The following is a 22,994-nucleotide window of genomic DNA, read 5'->3' on the forward strand; positions in this document are numbered from 1 at the left end:
GTTTGAGGAGGACAACATGTTTTGTTTAAGTTACATTAACTGGGGCCAAGATTTCCTAATTGCATTACCAGAAGAAACATTGGCGGCATTGCTCTGTCCCATGGAAAGGCTCCCCTAGCCCAGCCTTCGATTTGCTTTAATCACTGGGGAACAGGAAACACAGGAGGATTGCCTCGTCTTATCAAGTTTTAAATGTGTTAACTGGTTTTAAACCTACGGAATAATCTCCCTTATTAAATGACAAAGTTAGTCTTGTTAAGAGGATCGGCATTTATAGCTATATGCATTTATTTTTCAGGATGTAAACACACAAGATGCCCTTGGCTTCCATTAGAGAGGTGAACTCATTGTGCATAAAAGAGAGTGTGTGTGCTTCAGAATGAAAACAACAACAACAAAAAACAAACAAACAAACAAACAAAACCCAAAACACCCTCAACAAAGGCAGTGAGGGATTTTTATACAGAAGTCTTTTTCATTTTTGTGGTGATGTGTGCGTGTATGTGTGTGGCACACATGCACATTTGTATATCACTCACTCTCAACCATATTCCCTTGAAAGAGAATCTTTCACTGATCCCAGAACTCAACGTTTTCCAGATAGACTGTTGGCCAGCAAGCTGCAGACCCTCTTGGTTTTTGCATGCACGCGCGTGCGCGCGCTCACACGCACACACACACACACACACACACACACACACACTCCATTCCCAGAATCGTTGGGGTTAGAGGCTTGTACATGGGTACTAGGGCTCTGAACTTGGGTCCTCATGATTGTAGCAAAGTTCTTGCCCACTGAACCATCTCCCATGTCTGATAAAGCCATGTGTTTTTGTTGTTGTTGTTGTTGTTGTTGGGATCGTCATAAGTATTCATAGTTACACAGCTGCTGATATTTATTTCCAACAGCAGTAAGCTTGGGAGCAATGTAAGGGTAAGTTTTGTAAAATGTTATATAAAGATCGGGGGACGGGCTTATGCACGGATGTATGTCAAAGTTCACCCCTACGGTGCATAAAATACATGGCCTAAGGTCTGTGAGATGTCTTCATTGTGAAATGCTGTGGCGCTTAATAAAACATAAGTGAGGAACATTTTAACTTTACGGCTTTAGGCACCAAGACAGTGATTTGAGGGAGCGGTGCTATATTTTAACACATCAAAGTATATTATACTGCGGGGAAACTGAATAGCACTTTAAGAGACACTCCCTGATCAATCCAGACTTGGTTACGTCTTCCTTTCTGAAGAATAAGTAGAAAACAGCTACAGTCCCCAAGGCTACAACTTGCTTGTTAAAATGTACATGTGTATGCTCCCTCATCCACTTCTAGGTAAATGTCGCCTGCTGAGGTGCAGAATAAATGGAGACTGGAAATCTCCTTTCTGTCTTCAGATGTCTGTCGCCCAGTGGGGTGGCTTTAGGGGGAAAGACGGAGGAGCGCCAGTCCCTGTCTTCCATCTCTGCCTTTGAGATACACATCTGCTCAGATCTCAGTACTGGCATTGGTGCCTGTGCAGGAAGACCTCAAATTCCTCCACATTAGGGGCACAGTCTCTACTTCTCCTTTCTCAGTTATGCTCTCTGGAGGAGTCTGGATTCTCAAGGGGGACAGGGGTCCTTTTCCATAGAGTCGCCCAAACAATCAGCTGGGCTGAGGGGCAGGAAGGCTGTAAATGTCTTGCCTTTCTTGCTACTGTCGGCAGATCAAAGGGAGTCCTCTTCTTTCTGCCTGGTACCAGAAAGAGGTCACATGAGCCTCCAGGGTGGCTTCTGAACAGGGAAGCTGCTATAACTACCATGTCTAAGATGTGATTGATAAACCAATGCAGGAATGGACCACATTGGTGCTGATGCCCTGAACCAGTGTACTCTTTCCTCACTTCCCATCCTGAAAAGTTGTCCCCAATGCTAGAGGTAACAGACAACAATTCTCTCATCTCCCTGGCTGGGGCACCATAAGCAATGGCTACCTGAAGGTAGCAACAGTGGCCCGCTTCCTTTGTAAGCTGAAAGTCTCCACCAAGTCTGTTTCCTTTGCATCTCAGTTTTGTTCAGTGCTTTTCTTTTGCTTTTGTTCAAACACAAGAGTGAAGGGATCAGAGGAGTAAGATAAGATAATAGACCATAGTCCTGTGAAGGGGTCAGATAGATATGGAGTGAAGACCTGGCTGTATGACCAATCAGTCTGCACGCTCTGTCAAGAGAGCTGGCCTATGAGGCCTTGACTTGTTCCCTATGAAATGAGATAAAGAATCATTTCCAGACATCACTGTTGACAGCCACATACAACACCCCATGTCAGAGGCCACTGTTTGCTTTAGGAGACTTGGGAGTTAGGGTATCATTGAGTCATTTGAAGCACGGTGACTTTGTAGACAGTCAGCTGCTGTGGAGAGCATCCTCTCACCGTAAGTAGAGACTGACTTCCTAGCTTCTTCATAGTGCCCGTTCATCTTCTGACATTCTTGGTCCTTTCTGCTGTGGCCACTTTGTTTCTCAGGCTCACAGAGCTGGTATGCTGGGTGACATCCAGGAAGATGGTACCCAAGAGACTGACAGCAATCCTGACAACCATAGCCACCCATGGCAATAACAGAGATGGTCCACCTGTCCAATAAAAGCACAGACTGGGGGGTGGGGTGGTGCTGTACCAAGGCTTCCCTGGAATTATATTTCTCAGACAACACTTTGGTTTCCTGGACAAATGCACAAGTCACAGCTTCACTTTGTTGTCAACACACCCACAAACTGTGTATCTCACTTGAAGACCATCTTTTAAAGGAAATAATTGGTTTGATTCCACTGCTGTTACTGCCACAGTAAAATAATAATAATAATAATAATAATAATAATAATAATAATAATAATAATAATAATAATAATAATAATGTTACCATGTTTACAAGAGTAAGCACCATCAGGCCTCAGAGGTCACGGTGGGGGCCAGGTAACTTTGGTCAGCCAATCCTAGGCTTTAGCAATGTGGCACTTGGCTTCTTATTATAGACTTTAGAGGCATTAAGGTCAGTCTGCTTTGCAGATGTAAAGATGGGATTCGATGACAGCACTGGACTTAGCAGGGTACCAGGGACCAAGTGATGTTTCCTGCTTCTGCCTGGACTCTGCAGCTGAGGGAGGGAGGCTTCGAGGAGCCTGTAGATCGGTGGTTGTTGACATTAATGCTTGCGTGCCTCCTGCTCTGCTGGATTTTGTGTCCACCCTAACATCTGCAAGGCTCACAGGAGGGCAAGTTCTGTTCCAGCAGAGAAGTTGAAGGGCCCAGAAGCGCCTCTTGTGCCACACGGGACTCTGGGACATCTGGACTAAGCAGGGAAGAGCCTCTGTTCCAAGCTGTATGGAAATCTTGAGATGTGAAACATGTGTACCTATGTGATGCCCCCCCCAAAAGCCATTGTCTTGCCTCCATCCTCCTCAGTTTATCCAGAGGTCAGCAAGATGTATCTTGCTAGCTACAGAGTCATCCAAGGTTGTCAATGGTGAAGTGTCACCCTTGCCCAAGCGCCCCGCAGGGCTCCAATCCTGACACAAACACCAGACAGCAAAATTTGAGAGAGAAAGGAAACCTTTCTAAGTAAATAATCAAGCAGAATATGAGGCCTAGGTTCACAGACAGCAAGCGTCACAGCCTCTTCTCAGAGTCCATGTGCCCCAGCCCTTCTTTCACCACGTCATGAGCACAGTGGTTTCCCCAAAGTCCCTGGGGAGTACTGAGCCCTCTCTCTGATCTCTCATCCCAACACACCCCATGTCTGTATCGGCAGGGACTCTTGTCAACTTGTGGTGACACTCGTCTGGTTAGAACCTTTGGGAACGCCTAACCTGGCCTGCCACATCAAATCCCCTGATTGCATCCTTAGATTGAGCACTATGCGTCTCTCCTCATAGCATTATTCCCTCAGTACTTCCCCATCTCAGTACTAACCAGGCCTGGCCATGCTTAGCTTTTGAAATCAGATGAGATCAGGTCCATTCAGGGTGATGTGGCTACAGACTCCAGGCTGTGACTCATATGCATCTGTGTGATGGTGGTGCCCATCTGGATACCCCATTGATTTTGTGGGTTTTTGAAGACTATGTCTCCAAATACAAAGCTTAGGAGGAACTCCTCTAACAAAGAAGTCATATACAACAGAGGATCCAGGGTAAGTGTCCCTTTCCCTTTCATATAAGGGAGTTTTTACTTTTCCAAGAAACTTAAAGCATTGCTAAGTAGAAAAATCCTCGTTTCTAAGTAACCACCTACCTTGTTTTCTCAAATTGGCTCAGTAAGTCTTGCCTATTCAGCTATTCTCTCTCTCTCTCTCTCTCTCTCTCTCTCTCTCTCTCTCTCTCTCTCTCTCTCTCTTTCTCTCTCTCTCCTTCCTTCCCCCCAAGTTGTATTTCAAATGCCCTCATGGTAGAAGCAACTGGAGGCCATGGCTAAAAACTTATAAACATACACTGTATGTCGGGGGGACAGGAAGGGGAGAGTGCACACTCAGTTGATTGTCTCCTTGGCCTCATTAGAATCACAGATGAAATGTTGACAACACATGAAGGAGCCTGCTTGTTGAACACAAATGTTCCCACTCCTATCGAGCTCCAGACCCTGATAGTCATGCTGCATGATTAAAGCTAAACAGCCCCAGGGAGATGACTACATGCTCTTTCTAATTATGCAGGGACTGGGTAAAAGAGCCTCCTAGGGACTGGGACTGTGCAGGACTGAGAATGGCTGGGGTGGGGGTCTGTAGGAAAACCTCAAACACACTATAGGTTGCCCAATCTGGGATTCCTGAGGTAGATGAAAGGACACGGGTCAGCGCAAGCGCATCAGACTGGGAAGCTGTACTGTATGAACCCAGGCAGACACATAACTTTCATTTTGTTAGCAAACGTCCCACTAGAAGGTTATGTGCGCATGTCACCACCAACAGCTTCTCTTAGAGGAGCTACTCTGATGAGCAGAAGAGCTGTATAGAGCACACACAGGCAGAGATTGCAATGCATTCTAGGCAAGCATACCTACATGCCTGCTTTATAACCCCCATGCCCAGTAAACTCCACTCGTGGGCAAACTGTCCTATGATCTGAACTTGTCTTAGCTCTAAGCATATTCCTAAAGTAGATGGTGCCCAAGTGCCTACTTAGTACATGTCACACAGACACAATAGAGGTGACGCTAGATGATTTATATCGCTACATGCAAACATGTTTTACTAAGATTTGAATAGCATTTCAGAAGCTTCATTTAACCGTCCCCACAAATGTGTGCCTAGGAGTAGATGCTGAGATTGGAGGCCAAGGAGGTCAGAGAACACATTCATTCCCATGCCGCCTGTAACCCTTAGAAGCAACACCTGAGCTCAGGTGGTTTCACTCTAAAGTTTATGGTTTCAATCCGTTGTTACTTAAGTTTTTTATTTTTAACTTGACTTTTTATTTTACTTTAATTAGCTTATTTTTACTTATGGATATTTATGTGTACCTACACTTATTTATGTGCACCATCTACATGCAGATACCTGCAAAGGCCAGAAGAGAGCGCCAGATGCCCTGGAACTGGAGTTAGAGGCAGTTGTAAGCTGCCTGACGTTGGTGCTGAGAACTGATCTGGGTCATCTGAAAGAACAGTAAGTGCTCTCAGCTGCCGAGCCATCTTTCTGGGCCTGGTTTTGTTTTTAATTTGAAATAAGGTCTCACTCTACATGGCACTGAGCTCCTGAACCTTCTGCCTCAGCTTCCCAAGTGCTAGGATAATATGTGTCTGCTACCACGCCTAGCTAGGGACATTGTTATGAACATAAATGCCAGGCAGATAAGCTGGGATAACAAGACGGACTCTTCAAGTTCAAGATGTGTAATTGGGTTAGAATGTAAATCTTCCTCAGGATGACTGTTTTTCCCAGGACATTTTCAACGATGTGTTCGGAAGGGCTAATGGGGAGCAAATTTTAAGGGGAAAAACACAAGACATGATTCACTATTGCATGACAATGTGCATACACTGAGCAATAGTTAAAAAGATATGAAACATATAATCTATCGCAGAAATCCAACTATCATCATAATAAAAGTACAAAGGCCAATAAAAATGCATCAAGAAAAACTACACGCAGCCTTCATTTTTATGTGTAACATGAGTAAGCAATCAAACATGAACATGAATTTGGTTCCAATTTATATTTTGGGGGCAGGGACAAAAGTAGCCAGTCAAAAGATCTAAGTAAAACAACACATCAGTGTGAGGCCTTGGCTAGGCTTCCTAAGCTGATACGTGTCTTGATCTTTTTGTTTCTTTCATTAGTGCTGTGTCCACCAGCATCTGCCTGTGTTTACTGGTAAGCCACATGACCTCACTAATTACCTTTAATCATACTTATCTGAGTCCCATCTTTACCTCACAGACATCATGCATATAGGAAAAGTGCTGGAAGGCCACAGTTGGCGAGACATAGGCTGGGGAGTCTGTGTTTTTTCTCTAAGGGCTTCAAGTTCAGCATCTTTTGCCACTGAAACTCCCAGTGGTTACTTATAAGAGTTAGTTTCCTCTATGGGGAATTGGGCTGCTCTCTCTGTCTCTCCTTCCCTCCTTCCCTCCCTCCCTCCCTCCCTCTCTTCTCTTCTTCTCTTCTCTTCTCCTCTCTCTCTCTCTCTCTCTCTCTCTCTCTCTCTCTCTCTCTCTCTCTCTCTCTCTCACACACACACACAGACACCCCACCACCACCATCACCACCACCACAACCACCTCCACCACCACCACCACCACCACCACCACCACCACCACCACCACCTCCAAAGACACAAAAAGCCCCAGAGGTAGCAGGTTCAATGTTTATGAACTCTGATGCAATTGATAGGGATTGAAGATAGCACCCTCCAACTTGCCGGGAGCCAGCATGCTGTGTTCTTCCCAGACCCCACAGCACCTCACTTGGTTGTGAGGAAAATGGGTGCTGCAGAACACTCACAGATAGTGTAGCAAACAGTGGAGTCTGCACGAGTTTTAAGGAGGACTAGATTGCTGTTTCAGAGCCACTGTCCACCTCACCTGCACTCCTGGCTCCTAATCTTCTCTGGCTTCTGGTACTGTGGGACCTCCTAAAGGGAGTTTAAAGTAATGAATGGCACTTGGAGTCTCTTTAAACCTGAATTTCACCTTATCCTAAGAGCAAGAGAAAACACGGGGCTGAACACAAACCCCTACCTTCTTCCCAGAGAAACTATGGCAGCCTCAATTCTACACTAAACAGCCCAGAAAGGAACTTGGGCCCTCATCTCCCGATCACAGAATTAAATCTATAACTTATTGTCAAAAGGATGGTTGGATGAGAGGGAAGGCTGATGCAGGAATATCTCTGAACTTGAAGCCAGATTGGGATGAGTGAGGTCCTGTCTCAAAAGCCAACAAGCAGACATCACAAACTTCTCTGACTGCTGTACTCTGCATGTTCTCATAATCCATGTGTCAGCCATAAGCAGGCTGAGCACAGGGGCAAATAGCTAAACTTCTCTGTGTCCTGTTTTCTGTTCTGTCATCTATTTTTGAAAAAGCAAAATAGCGAAACCATAGTGTCAGTTGCTTTTCTCATCGTTGGGATCAAATCCTGCACATTGTACTCACAGCCATGAAGCTAAGACCAGTTGAGAAGTAGGTCTGAGTGAGCAAACCACAGCCTATATACTCCCCATGTCCTCCAGAGTCTATCCACTCTGTAGCTTTCCAGAACAGCCCCGCTGGCTTCCAACACGTGAGCCTATGAGAACATTTCGTCCTCGAACCACAATAACTATCATGCATCATCCAGCATGTAAACAGTGAGCCTGGAGAATGAGGAGAACATTATGGGTGAAAAGGAGGTGGCATCCGAAGTGCACGGACTTAAAAGCCACCATCTCCTAGTGAGATAATGCAAATACAGTGTTGGGTGGAGGCTCTGGCCCATCGCTGACAACCACATCTCCTCTTCTTCCACAGAACACATTCCTCCTTACTGCTAGATGTGGTCCCTATGATGTCTTTCTGTGTTAAGTAGCCTTGCGAGGCCTGGGACAGCCCACATCTCCCATCAGCCAACCAGTGGAAGATGCTCTGAGAGGGAGAGAGTTCAGTTCTTATGGAAGATGCCTGGATGAGGCTGCGCGGGGCCTGCTCCTCTGTCAGTGTGAATTAGAGTATGTCAGAGCAATATGTACAATGCTGTTGCTTTAAGCCACTGAGATCTGGGGATTGTTCTGTGTAATAACCAAAATGAGTTTAACTAAGGCTAGTGTGTAGCAATACTTGTTGTGTTGTGTGCTTAAAATAAGTGATCAGTAAGACTGGCGTTAAGGTATTTCCAGCTCTTCTGTTGTGTGTCACATAGAATAAATCCAAACAAAGAGAGAAGCAGACTCTGAGACAGAGGGGAAGCCAGCTCTAGCTACAGCATCACACACACACACACACACACACACACACACACACACACACACACACACACAGAGAGAGAGAGAGAGAGAGAGAGAGAGAGAGAGAGAGAGAGAGAGAGAGAGAGAGAGAGAGAATATGACTATGGAGGGAAGAGGAAGGAAGAGAGGAAAGGAGGAAGGAAGTAGGAAATCAGTGACTAAACTTTTTACCAATTGGTATGAGTTTACATCAAGTCTATCTGATCTCCCAGAATTCCTAGGGGGAAGGTTTCACTCTTATCCCCATGCCTTCAAAGGCCAAACTGCCCCCAGAGCCAAATGAAATTGCAGCCTGCCCGTGAGGCGCCCGGGGCCCCCTCTCTTCTCCTGCAGCTGTCCGTGGGTTTGGCCACCTGCGCTGGCATCAGGTCACTGCAGCAAGCAGCACAGGCTCTAGACGGGTGCCCTCCAACAGGGTGTAGGAGTGTTTGGCTAGCATTTTACCTAAGCAGACATTAAAACTGGGAGAAAGACTAAGGTGTGTCCTGAGGCCTCATGGCAGGCAGAGACCCGCCTCAGCCCAGAAAGAGATGCCACTTCTGGGATGTGAGAGGACATGAGCTCGAGGGCAGATGCAGGGATCCATAGGCATTTTCCATATACACACAGTGCTCAGCCAGCCACCAGTGGACAGGCCATCTCCATTTCCTACCAGATAAAATGTACTCATTACTTCAACAAAGGCAGCCCTTTTCCTTTATAGCTTTGAAATTATAGACTTAAAAAAATATATTTTTGTTGTGGTGAGGTCAGCACATAGAGAAGGATAAATATAAAAAAAAATTAAAATGTCCCTTTCTCTAAAAATCACCACTCTCACTCAATTATTAGCATTGCCAATTGGGTGGCGACTCCTCCATTCACTCCATCCTCAGACAAACCTATGCATGTGGGCAGGGATAATTTTAGGCTTTTAATTTTTTTTTTTTTTTGCTAAATAAACAGGATTATACAATGCATATTCTCATTATAAATTGCTTTCCTTCATTTAATAATTTATTATGAGTCTCCTTCCAGATGGACGTAATTAGTTCTCACTTAGTCTTTTTAAATAGCTGTCTAACACTGCCTGCAAGAAAGAGCTGGTGCATGCTGGGTTTCCAAACATCATCAATTCTGAGAGTTAATAATGCTTGTTGATTTATTTTTGGAGGGAAGTGAAATGTTAACTGCACCAATTTATGGAAGGAAATATGCGAGCCTAAGTGAGGAAGAGAACATGTCCTTAAAGGTAGGAAAGCCCAGTGTAACAAGAAGCATGTTGCTCCTCGGTGCACACTAAGTAAGTTCCCGCTAAGGAAACTGAGGCCCCACTAGGTCTTGGTGCAAGAGCCTCTTGCACTGCAGGCCTCCTCTTGAAGAAATGGGTTGGCCCTGCACTGGTGTCAGGCATCTCCCCTGGGTTGCCCTTTGCATGCTCAGTTGTCCTGCCACTTCTTGGCTCTGACTCAGGAAGGGGTGGGGAAGGCGCGCTGCAGGCATTAGCATGCAGGTCACGCAGTCTCACTTTGTTCTCTTGGCTGAGGTCAGATGGAATAAATCAATCAGCCTTCGCATCCAAAGTCCTTCAATATGTCCTGGAGCCTTCCAGGCCATGTGTGCTCTGGCCCAGCTTTGAGTGGCCTGTGAGAATCTGCTGGAACAAACAGAACCAAAGAGCTCCCTGGGGCGATAAGCAGCTGCTCCCAGGAACCCATGGACTCTGGGGATTCTCTCTGTGTCCCGGGGCATTTGTGTTTTAGGCAGAAGCAGCCAGCTCAGACTCAAGACATCAAGGAACATGCAGTGGGCTTAAAGATCCCACTTCAGATCCCTTGCTCTGCCAGAACCATGCTTTCTGCTTGCCACACAGAACTTCATCTCCCTGAATTCTACAAATAGGGCTCTGGCCTCAGAGAGTCCGTGATCACCCAATATGGGCATTAATACAGTGTAAAGGTGGGCTTCTTCCATTAGCTAAACAGCGTAACTGTAACAGTAAATGTCCTCAATCCCCTGAAATTCCCTGTAGGTGTCCTAGCCTCCAAAATCCAACTATCCTGTCAATATATTCCTTTTCAGGTCTCAGGATCCAAGCGCCATATCCAAGTTGAGTCCTGGATGACACAGTTAAGTAGATTCACAACTCAAGAAAATACTCCAAGACTCTGTCTGTCCAAGACCAGGAAGGTTGGCAAGTGCAGTATCCTTCAAGCTTGTTTATGCCTTCTGTTCAGAATGATACGGTTTTGACATAATCAGGTCCTAATGCTTACCCAGCCCTTTGCTTTTATGCACAAAGGAGAAAGAATGGTGGGTATGTCTTTATAGGTGGGTGGTAAGAGTTTAGGGTAAGTGACAGGTGGCATGGTTGGAGTAGTGACAGCAGTGACACAAGGGTAGAATATAGCAGGTTTTGCAAACCACAGTTCCTGGGTCAGGGCAGCCATTAGCCAGTTTTTGTAAACGAGCCTATAGTGTGGCAGAAGCCTTACAGGAATGCCCCTGGATGGCTTAGCTCTGCAGTGGGAAGCTGGAAATCTTCTGTAGAGACAGCATGGCCCTCAATGTCTAAAATTGTCTATTGCCCACAGTTTTCCAATCGCTGGGAAAGACAGAGGCGCACAGGTAGATATGTGACATCATAGCTCTTGGAGAGCTGGGAAGCTTACAGGTGTCCATTATGTTTGATGGACATGTGGAATCCGGAAATGACTATTATTACATAGCATGTGCATGAAAGTAAGGAAGAAAGGTGGAGAGGAAGGTGCAGAGGACGGAGAAACCACCCACTTTCCCCTGAAGCAGGCGCTCCCGTTCTGTTCATCTCTACCTGTTCTTCATTGTACCAGATGCAAAAAGTGCTGAAAAGGACAGCAGAGGCACTCTGGGTAAAGAGGTCTTTCCAGAAATGGCAGGATGCACATGTTAGAGCTGTGAGGTAGGAATCAGGTTGTCCAAAGGAGAAAAGCATCTCCCAAGACGCTCTTCAGAAGACTAGCATACAATATCTGGTCTCACGCACAAGGGATCCCCTGCCTCCCTCCATAACCACAGGGTGGTATGAAGAGCCATGCTTCCCCCCTCGAGCTCTTCCAGTGAGAGCAGCTCCAATGTCCTGGGAGCATTCCCATGGGTCATTGCAACCTTTGGGTGACCTTCATGAAGACACTCTGAGCACACCATCTTGTAAAGCACCGAGTAGCATTAGCCCCATGTGAGATGAGGCTTTGGATGGGCAAGCTTAACCCAGACCTATCTCACTCCAGAGTCCACGCTCAACTGCTCAACTGTATTTCTGGGGCCAGAGGTTCACTCTACGCAACTTTAATAAAACGTGACTTTGTCACCTGACCAGTCAGAAGGAGGCCTGTGGAACATTCCAGAGTAGTTTAAAAAGGGGAGTGGGCAGGGATTTCTTCAGGCACTGGACACCCACTTACTTCAGCCAATGTTAGGGCAATTTTACATCCAAAGAGCTGGTTCCAATCCCCATTAGGGAAGTTTACAGCCTTGGCTATTGGTGAACAACCAACTTGGTTGCTGTCTAGTACTTAAAGAGCCAGCTTTATTGTTTTACATGTGAAGAGAAATGAGAAAAGGACCTGAACCTCAGCATTAGGTGATGTAGGAAAGATGAAGTATTTCATGCTGGCCAAAAGGTCATTTCAATTGGGGGTTGGGTGGGGGTGGAACAAGCAAACAAGTAGCTGGGATATATTTGTGGCACCGAGGAGGAGGGATTGTAATGTCTACTGAAGGAAACCATGGCTGTGGATTTCAGGGCATGGAGACCTGTCAACACAGCTAATCTCCAAGGATGTGGGTTGAATGCACCCCTGAGAGCCAAAGAAGGGCACTGTGGAAACTGTGTCAGCCTCCAGCAGGCCAATTTGTTCTCATATTACACACTCTGCTGACTCCGGTGCGAGACCCCAGGTTGGAAATTCATATCATGCACCCGCCCTGCCCCCTCACCCTCCCAGTGAGGGTTGACACAGCACGGTTGATAAGTCAAGAGAATGCAGAAGCCACAGCCGGATTAAGGAGCCTGTTTTATTTTGGTGCCCTGGACTTCAAGCAGATTAAATAATCAAAAAGGCCGGGCCATTGGGGTCATGTTTGAATGCTACAGCTGTTCACCAAGGTCTGACCAACATTCTTTATGTGGCTTGCTGTCTGAATGGGAGAAGCAGGGAAGATCCCAGGGAGACTGCCACTTTGAGAGAGAGAGAGAAAAAAAAAAAAAAAAAAAAAGACGGGACGCAATCAAAAGATCCTCTTATGGAAAAGGACCACAGCAGACGGAGACAAGAGGGCAGGCTGCTTAAATAAGTGACCTCCTGAAGGCATCAACTGTTTTCTGCAGTGGAGAAAAGCCCGGGCTGGGTTCAGGAAAAGTGAATGGGAAACCAGGCTCCAAGTTTGCCGGGGCCTGCGTGTGTTGATCTGTAAGCACACACGGCGGGATACATGTTGGATGAGGGGTCCCACTGGAGAGACTGAGCCATGAAAGGTGAGCAGGAATGAATTCCATTGCCCCTACCCCAGTAGTCCCCCACTGAGAGGAGGGGATCTCCTCCAAGAAGTGTCTGTGAGAAATCAATTTTCAACTCGTCTTTCTTAAAACACTGGACAGATGTAAAAAAAAAAAAAATCTCTCTCAGTAGGAAGATGGATGTATCATCATGCTGAGCATGGGGGGAAAGGGGCTGGAGACTAATGTGTGTGGCTGTGGTGTGGACATGCAGTGGGTTTGTCACGGGCCATTTCATAGACAACATGGTGCCCTGAGTTGGAGTTCATATATTATTTCCTTTGGGGAAGTAGGAGGCAATGAAATGAAGAATAAACTGGCCTCCATTTCAGGAAGATACACCTTTTATTAACAGATACATGGACTGTGTCGATAACATGCCCTGATGTTTAAGATCTGATTCCCTGCAACTAATTAATTATGTATGGCTCAGGCCACCATGATGGTATCTGGTAAACTCTAGTGGAAAGACATTTGAGTTGTAAAAGAAGTTATTTAGATATCTGAACAATTCTAGCAAGAAAAGCAGGGGCTGTAGCCTTCTGCTTGGAGGAGGAAGAGGGGACTACGATGTCTGTCTCTTGAACTAAAGCAAAGCAAGTGGCTTTACCTTGGAAAGCTCCTCATTCGTCTCCTATGAGCCTGGGCACCAGTAGCCAGGAGCAGAGTCCAAAGAAGGGAGATCAAGGTCTAGACTATTTACAATCGTGCTGTGTGTTCCCCGTAGGTGAGGCACAAGTCAGGACGACAAATAAATAACCGTCTCTTGAAAGCCTTCCTGTTGACAAGCATTCTCAGTTTTCACTAGTATCCCGTGGTCCTGGCAATGCCTCTATAGTTCAACAAAGTGCCCTTGACAGATGTTTGTCATACTTAGAAATTCAAATCCCGAGAGAGAAAAAGGGGAGGGAAACTTGTAACTTTGAAGAACAATCATGAAGCCTTTGAAGAGAATAACAGTTCCCTGAGCCTTACACCAGGACCCACTCTGGATTCTGGGGAGCCCTCACGCACGTTCCTGTCCAGCTGCAGAGTGTTGAGCAAGGGAGCTTCTGCAGCATTGTTTGTGAGGAAGTGAGAAGGGAACGCTGGCAGCTCAAATGCTCCTAAGTGAGGGATGGGTGGGTACTGAGCTTGACATGGTTACACATGGAATACGCCATATTCGTTAAAAAGAAATGAAGACGTGTTCTAAGTACCCATGTGGATACAAAGTTTTGAGTGAACAGAACAGATTGCAGAACAGGATAAATTTATGATTATAATTATGTGGATTAAACAAACAATATAGCACTGTGAAAATCCCTCCCCAATGCTTCACTGTCTTTCTCGTATATTTGGCAGAAGAGTATGGCAGGTAAGAATTCTTACAGCTTCTGTAGACAGTCTGGATTCAAGTCATTTTTTTATTGCTTACTGTTTCTGTGACCTTGGGGAGTGACTTAGCTTCTCTATGCCTCTCTTTTTTTTTCCCTTTAAAAAGTTGAAGACAAACAACCACATTGACAAGGTTATTAGGGTGAATTCATATCTATAAAGCAATCGGAGTGGTCCCTGCCCAGCAACACATGCCCTCTGGTTATTGGCTATTGTCCTTATTATCAATTGTATTCTACAAAGCCCGGTATAACAACCTTTGTATCTCGGTGATGATCAAATGGAAGGAAGACCTAGAAGTCTCCTTCCAACCCATGCCAAAGACAAGCTCCCAATACTCTAGACTCTTGAAATGTTGGGTCTTGAGTTATGTGAAGGGAACTGAGTGCCCAACAACACCTTTACAGTCTGTGGAGTTAGCTCCCTGGTAGAGCACTCAATGAGCAAGCACAAGACTCCAGGATTAGTCCTCAGCTTCAGGGGAGAATCCTTCGATAACTACAAAGAGCTCAAAAGAGTGATCTGGTAATACGCTGTACCCCATTTTGGCTCAGGCTGGAGATGCTTTGAACATCTCGGCTCTGATGTCATTTATTTAATACCATTAAGGCGGCAGGAGCCGAGGCTTGGTTAATAGTGCTTGCCTTACATGTGCAAAAGCTCCAAGTGGGATCCCCAGCAGCAAACATTCTGAGTATGGCAGCACATACCTGTAATCCCAGCACATAACTGTTGCTTTGAACATGTCTGATGACATACACCAGTTAAGTCTGTGAAGGGTCTTCTGTGAAGAAAAGCAGAGCTGATCACAAGAAGGTTGCTGGCCCCGCTAAAGCGCTACCCTTCTCAGTGAAAAGCAAGAAGATGGTGGAAGTCTGATGCCCTATGAGTGGCTGGCACATGTTTCAGGAATAAGGATGCTCAGTATATTATTTCCAATGCTTTTTGGCAATTTTTAAAACTGTCATGTAAAAGAAGGAACATGACAATCATCACAGATGGGGCTGTAGCTGCAAACACAGCCAGCCGTTTGTAGGGCATTCCCTAGCCAATCCAGTCAGCTGGAGCCACATCTGATCATTTACGTGTAAGTGAATTAAGACCAAGGAAAATTAGATCAGCTGTTTGGTTGCAGCAGCCACATTTTGGGAACTCAGTGACTACAGGTGACTGGTGACATCCATGTTGGAGGGCAGACACAGAACATTTCTAGCACCATACAGAGCCCAGTTGGCCTGCACTCTTCTGGAACATTCCTCTCAGGAATATGACCACAAGATCCTCTGTTCCATTACTACCTGTCACAACCCACATATTTGGTTCTGACCTCCTAAGGACATGTGTCCCAGAATGACTTTCCCCTCACCATTTTATGTGATAGCAACCTTATGCAGTCTGATGACTGTGTCACAGCAGAAGTCCCTTCTCCAAGGCTGCTGACAGTGCCTAGCTCAGAGCTTGCTACAGTGACTCACCTGGCTATATTCAGTCCCTTCCTGTGAACGTGAGGAACAGGACTTTCTTTCTCAGTGGGTGGAAGGCGTTACTGGCGCAGGACCATACCGCCTGTGAATTCCCTGGCTGAAGGTGACCTTTTCTCACACACACGGCCTCCATCCCACCCTCTTCTCTTTGTTTTAGGTGCTCTGCTGTTGTTTTCCAGTGTGAGTATCCTGCTCCCATGTCTGGGCAGCTGCCCCAAGAAGTGTTTGTGCCACCCATCTTCAAACTCTGTGGACTGCAGTGGCCAGGGGCTGTCAAAGGTCCCTCCAGATTTACCCCCATGGACACTAACGCTGCTCTTACAAGATAACCAGATCCACTGGCTTCCTGCTCTTGCATTTAGCTCCGTGTCACTGCTCACCACCTTAAATTTATCTAACAACTCTCTTTCAAATCTGGCTTCAGAGGCTTTCTATGGACTTCGGCACCTACAGGTTTTAAACCTAACCCAAAATTCCCTGCTGTCCTTCGAAAGCAGTTTCTTCCATTCCCTGCCTGGGCTCCAGGAGCTGGATGTGTCATCCAACAGCCTCAGTCTCCTCCCCACATCCCTGGGCAAGCCTTGGGAGAACCTGACCCTGTTTGCCGTGCAGCGGAACCACCTTCTGCAGCTGGATCGCGCACTTCTAGAGGCCATGCCCAAAGTGAGGCTGGTACTCCTCAGGGACAACCCCTGGAAATGTGACTGCCACTTGCTGGGTCTGAAACTCTGGCTGGAGAGGTTTACCTTTAAAGGTCAGTAGTGTGTCTTTGGAGTGCCTTTTTGTGTGTCACTGGCCTCTCTTCCACCCTCAGCATCTCAAAGGGGCGGAGGAGAGTACAAGGGGCAACCGTAGGCTCGTCTTCCCATGGATGCCATGTCAACTTCAGGATGTTGAGAAGGAGTAAGTGTCTGCTGGGGTTTGGAGGAAGTTTTCATTCAGGTATTTATCACCATAGTATGCGTGCAGGCGACATGGACTTTTCTAGCTGGGAATCATGAACCAAAACATCCTCTGCTTTGATTCCCAAGTGTGAGCTGTTTGGGGGCATGGCTATCACTCCTTCGGACAACTTCCCTCTCATTTTGATTCTACCCAAATGATGGCTATAGATCTTATCACATACTGAAATTGGGTCCAGAAGCCCCCCTCTCTAAAGTTTCTATGTTTTAAAATCAGAGGCCCAAATCTAAGCAAAAGAGCCCAGAATATTAGAGAAAGTAAACTTTGGAAATCTCTCAGTGGTTAATAAACTATAGACTAATGGCCAAATTCTACCTGGTTTTACCCCTGTTTACAGATAAAGCTTTATTTGAACATAGCTATACCATTTCATTATGCACTGAGTGGCTATTTAATACTATACATCAAGGTGGAGCAGTTGTGACAAAGACCATACAGTGCACCTTACAGCCTTTGTTTTCTGAACCTTGGGAGAAAAGCTTGACAACCTCTGTTGTCAGTGGGAAACAGAAGTCCAGAGAAGTTCAGTGACTGGCCGAAGGTAGCACAGGAGGAAAACAAATGGGAGCAGAGAGCACGACTGTAGGGCCTTGGTTTTATATGTTCTTTCCTGAAACCCACATTGTTTCTCTGAACACCATCCACTCATTCCTCTACTCGAATGCCCATGATGTACAAGGCACCTGTCTAGACCCAGAGGAAAAGGCAGTGAACAGGAAACACTTCTCATTATGAAGGTTCCATGGGAAGGGTTAAAATAGATATTACATAAGACGATTAAGTAAAGGTTTGGGTTCAGACGGCAGTGCTACGGCCATGGGGCAGTGCAAGCGTGAAGCTGAAGGAGACTGTGTCCCAGCTTAGGTAGGATGGGAAAGAAAACCCTCCTGAGAAACTGACATATGTAAGAACCAGAACCAAAAAAAAAGAAGGAACAGAAAATAACTGTGGGGTGGGGGCTCAGCAGGCATTAAGGGCTTGGTGAAGAAGTAGCTTGGCTTAGTGGGAGACCGAGGAGGGAGGGAGCCAGCGGGTGGGGATAATGCACAGCACATCTTGGGTGCCCGCCCGGTCCCTAAACATGTGCAGAGCAGGTGCCCTGTCTGGATTGTATTCTGAGGGAGGTGGGAAGTTCTGAGGAATTCTTGTCTAGGGAACAGTATGATCTGGCCACTGTGTAAAATGCCACTCTGCTGAGTCGGAGAGGGCAGAGCGAAGCCTGCTGAGGAACAGCCAGAGGGCTGAAGGGGGAAGTGATCACAGAGGAGCTGAGGAGAGATGACAGAGGCCATCTGTAAAAAGCGATTGACATTTGGAACAGTGAGGTGGCAGAAATGGCTGATGGGTTGGAAAAGGTGATGGGCTGGGAGAAGGAGAGAGCAATTATGGGAGATTCTTTTGTGTTTTATTCTGCTTGGTAACCACATAAATGGTGATGCCTTTAGCAGATGGGGAAATGGGGGAAGATTTGGGAAGGAGGCATGCTTTGAAATACCTGGCACACTTCACAGGTGAGAAGTATTACTGGTGACTATATGCTTGACCCCATTGCTCAGGAATACCTGAGAGCTGCAGATGAGTTAGGGGGAAAAAACAGCCTCTAGAAGCATTGGCAGTAGGAGCTCAAACTTGCCACATCGAGTTTGGAAGCTTCTCAATAGTCTATTGCTCAATAGTCTAAGAGAAATCAATGCATCCCCCAGGGGGCCGACATTGCCCTTAGCCCACAAAGGCAGCTGTATAACTCAGTAGCATCCTTCTGATAGCTCAAAAACAAAACCAAGCATGTCTGGAGGTGAGGTGGTTAGAACCATTGCTTTCTGGACCAAACCATAGGCATAAAATGGACCATCCTAGAAAGGGTTTTCATCAAAGAACATTTCCCACTGTAAAAACAATATGCAACATTCGAAATAATGCAGGCAAGGATGGTGTTCTATTCAGCCACAGGCTTGAGCCAATGAATGCCTCTGTCTAGCATTTAGTGCTACCACGTGGAAGCTGACAGCACTAAGGCTCAGTTTGGTCCCTTGATCCAGCAGTGCAGTTTAGCCTTCCTTTACGGCAATGCTTCTCAAGCACAGATAGTGGCCTTTTTCAGAGGAAGGTAAAATCAGTTCAGGGTACCATGATCTGGTGTCCCAGAACAAAGAAAGAAAAGGAATACTAACTAGATGCAACACACGGGAGACAGTTTGCTTATGTGGATGCTTCCTAAAACTAAGTGGAGGGAGCAGATACAAGCCTGAACCTTCATAAGCAACTGCAGACACTGAAGGTATTAGCTGACACAGGGAGATTAGAGTTACAGACCACCTGACCTCAGTCATCTGTGCTGAAGTCTGTTGCTTACTCTTGCCAGAGTCCGAGGGAACTGGGAATGAGGTCTGCGTTCCATGCAACCATTTGGGGACATAGGCCTCCTCTGGATTGCATTGGCATTAACTTCACCAAATGACATCTACGGTCACCAACCAACACAGCACACGGAGGAGCATCTTGGAGATTTTGTGTCCCTGGAAGTAACTTTCTTGCTTCCACTTGGTAAAACTCAGTCATATGGCTTCAAAATTAAACCCCAAAGAATTGGAAAATGTCCTATCCAGAAGGCCTAAGGGGAAACAATTTTTTTTGGTTAATGCAGAATAGTCTCTCCTTGACCCAACAGTGCACAAAGGATAGTTAAGGAGCATCCTTCACTCATGAGAACCCATCCTTTCATGGGCATGGTTAACTGTGAAACAGGTTGTCTGAGCAAGGTATGGCAGTGCCATGCTGGACACCGGGCACCATCTCTCAATCCGAGTCCTCAGAACAATCTTGAGACGTGGATTTCTTTGTTATTGCTCTCTCACTTTCCAGAAATGCAAGCAGAGGCTCAGAGTGAGTAAGGAACTTTCTAATATTGCACAGCCAAGTTATATAAAGACCTATGATTCAAATCCACCTTCTTCCAAGACAGTGGAGGTTTGGAAGTTAGAGCTTCTTGCACTGGAGACAACTGAGACAATGCCAGCCAGAGGCCCTGCCTGATTGCTGTGTCCAGGCCTTCAGTTTAGGCCTGTCCTTTGCTCTGAGTCTAGTCTAGAGTGGAAAGTAGATCTAGAACAAGAATGAACCTGGAGCGAATACACAATTCACTGTAGCTGGGTGAACATCAGCCAGTAAAGAGGCCTGGCATAGCAGCCTGGGCTCTCCTTGTGAAGGCATCGCTGTGCTTTGGTTGGATTAAATGCCTTTGCTCCCCGTGTTTTTCTGTCTCTCTAGCTTCCTGCCTTGACAAGCAGGCCCTATAGGGCCACCATAGCTAGGTGCAAAGGGAGTTAAGATCCCACAGAGGCAGACCCCCTCATCTCAACCCAGCTGGGTGGGGCCCTTGGCTCAGCTGGAGCAGCCACCTGGGCCCTCCAGCCTCATGAACACCAGGGACTCAGGAAACTCTTTGATCTTTCTGCTTTAAAGCCAGAACTCAAGCCTGAAGGGATTGTTGAAGAAGTCAGGAGGGGCCCAGGACAGTCTGGTTGTGTCATTTGGTTTTAACCAATAGCAGCAAAAAGAGGATATATTGAATTTTGTCACTGGTGTTCCTGGGTCATGTGACAGTTCTTGTATTGTGAAGTGTCTCTTTCTATTTTTAGGGTTCTTATGACTTGTCTTAAGATTATTAGATAGGAAAGAAGGGCAAATATCTACCTAGCCCTAGATTACTATGTAGTGGCACATGACAATAACACTGAAGTGACAACCACCATATGTGCTTTTCCGATGTTAATTTAAAAATTTTCCCTACAATGTATACTGAAAATCTGCAATCTGAATTTGCTAAGGGAGCATGCCCTCCTCCACTAGTGAGGTTTTTAGGGCAGCCTGAGAGAAACAAGCCATAGGTCCTCTGGGTCCTACCAGGCAAGCAGACTTTTCTGCCACTGCCCTGGTCCCAAGACCAACCAGAGAGAAAGAATTAGAGAGAACGGAGTCTAGTAGGGACCTGGGCTTGGGTGTTGACTTGCCCACTCATGGCCTGTATAGATTAAAAAAATAATTCCTTATAAGAGTGGGAGGGGTGAGGATTTGGGACTGTTAAGTTAGACACAACTGGGATATCCTGATGGCAGAAAACTCTAAGAAGTCAAATAGTGGAACCACAGGACAGGATGAAGAGGCAAAATCTAGCACTCCAGGGCAGGCCGTGTGACTACCGCAGACACTCCAGGCAATCAGTTACCTCACAGAGGCCCAAACCCACACTTAAGAACCCCTTGGAACATTTGGCACTCAAAGCAGTAAGTGCCATGAGGCCCAAGAAGATGAGTTACTTAAATACAGAGAAGGACACATGGTATTGCCCAATGCTCAGATACACAAACGTCAGAAAATGCCTTTCTGCCTTTCTATTGACCTCAGCTAAAGAGTGTTGCTAGAGACAGAGGGTATTTGTCATTCGCATACAAATCACAACAATGGATACTTGGTTTCCTTCCTTTGATTCCCAGTGAGAATTCAGCAGGAAAGTATTCTTGTGGGGTGGGAAGTGGGTGGGAGGATCACTGAAGACCACACTGCACTGGGATGTTGGGCCCTCACATTCCCCATTGGCATGTGCCTGGCAGTGGTCCCCGCAGCTGCTATATAATATTCAGGTAACTTGGTTTCTAATAAATTCTTAACCATGAGTAATTGTCTATTTAGTCTGCGGTGGGCTGAGGACTTCAGAATGCTGTCATATTAAAGCTCTGTTAACGCTCTCTGCTTTGTTTCTCAAAGGGGGAGTAACAGATGGTGCCATCTGCAGGCTGCCGGAACCCTGGAAGGGAAGGGATCTCCTCTCAATTCCCCATGAGCTATACCAGCCTTGTCCTCTGCCTTCCCCAGATCCGGTGCCCTCACTAGTTCAGCAACCTGATCCTGCCCCTCAAGAGGCCCAGAAATTTCCTGAGAATAACTCAGGACCTCAAGATCCATTGGAGTGTGAGACCAAACCGAAACCAAAGCCAACCAACCTGCGCCACGCTGTGGCCACTGTGGTCATCACTGGGGTGGTATGTGGGATCGTATGTCTCATGATGCTGGCGGCTGCTATCTACGGATGTACCTACGCAGCTATCACAGCCCAGTACCAAGGGAGACCCTTGGCACCAAGCAGTGAGTCTGAGAAGATGGGAAGCAAAGAGCCAATGGACAGTTCACCAGCCTGAGGGCCGTCGTGTCATGTTTGGCCATCTTGATCATCGAGGGCCAGAACAAATGTCTGAGTGGGCCTGATGTGTTTGCTGCTCTGGCTCCACGTTTTGTCTTCCAAAACAACACAGAAAAAAAGCATGTGTCAATTAAAAAAAAAAAAGCACCCAATATGAAGAAATTTATGTTGTAGCTTTTAAATGCCATAGATAAAATAGAGATCCCCATATCTTGCAACTGGGAAATTATGACGATGAGTGTTTATGGGGGAACACAAAGAAGGGAGAGGCCATGACTGTTAGGTACCTTTCTCTGGACTATGCTGCTTCCGAAGAGCAACATGAATCCCTTCATGCCTGCCAACAGGCATTCTTAGGAGTTGCGGGGGCCACCGGTTGGAGGGCCTAGGAATAGGCTGGGGTGCTTCCACGAGCAGTCCTGGATGCCTCTATAATTCAAGTTCATGCTAGATTGGTGGGACTTTTAGATGCTGTGTATGTTACATATTTAATGGAAATGTCTGTTGGTTGGGAATTTCATAGCTGGCCACAAGAGTCGGATTATATTTAATTTTCTAAATATAATCAGAAAACCATTTGGGGGCTTTTTGAGCTGCAGGAGAAGACAAAGGTTCCATGACTGAATAATGGGACTCAGGCCTGGAGCCTAGCCATGGTCTTGACATGAGGGGACACAGAGAACTAGACCATGAAGTAGAATCCAGGGCAGCCAGCTATCATCAGAAGGCCATACCCACCAACCACCTGGAACTTTTACCCTAGAACGTTCACAGCAAAGGTGAATTTAGAGCAGGCTGAATGGTGGTTGAGTCTCTGCATCTGCCCTCACGGTGCACAGAGGGCATGGATTTGTACAGCCACACTCACACATAAACAGCTTCGGAGCAATCAGCTTGCTCGCTAACAAAATGCAGCCGTGTCGGGTGGGAGCCAGTAGCTGCTGATCACCACCCAGATTGCACGCTCCGCACTCCAGGGTCGGAAGTAAGAAGGCAGTCTGA

At 46.4% G+C, this 22,994-nt stretch overlaps 2 protein-coding genes across 2 annotated transcripts in view; one reads left to right on the plus strand and one right to left on the minus strand.

The window, feature by feature from the left end:
* Positions 1–22,994, minus strand: part of Cacna2d3 (calcium voltage-gated channel auxiliary subunit alpha2delta 3) — an 811,541-nt gene that overhangs the window by 106,030 nt on the left and 682,517 nt on the right. The gene's annotated exons all lie outside the window — the stretch shown is intronic.
* Lrtm1 (leucine rich repeats and transmembrane domains 1) lies at positions 12,691–22,097 on the plus strand. Its single transcript, XM_051140833.1, has 3 exons — positions 12,691–12,950; positions 15,990–16,586; positions 21,560–22,097. The coding sequence occupies exons 1-3, from the start codon at positions 12,944–12,946 to the stop codon at positions 21,988–21,990; spliced, it is 1,035 nt and encodes a 344-aa protein (XP_050996790.1). The 5' UTR covers positions 12,691–12,943; the 3' UTR covers positions 21,991–22,097.

Source organism: Acomys russatus, chromosome 3, assembly GCF_903995435.1.
Source record: "Acomys russatus chromosome 3, mAcoRus1.1, whole genome shotgun sequence".
In the NCBI taxonomy this organism is placed as follows: domain Eukaryota; kingdom Metazoa; phylum Chordata; class Mammalia; order Rodentia; family Muridae; genus Acomys; species Acomys russatus.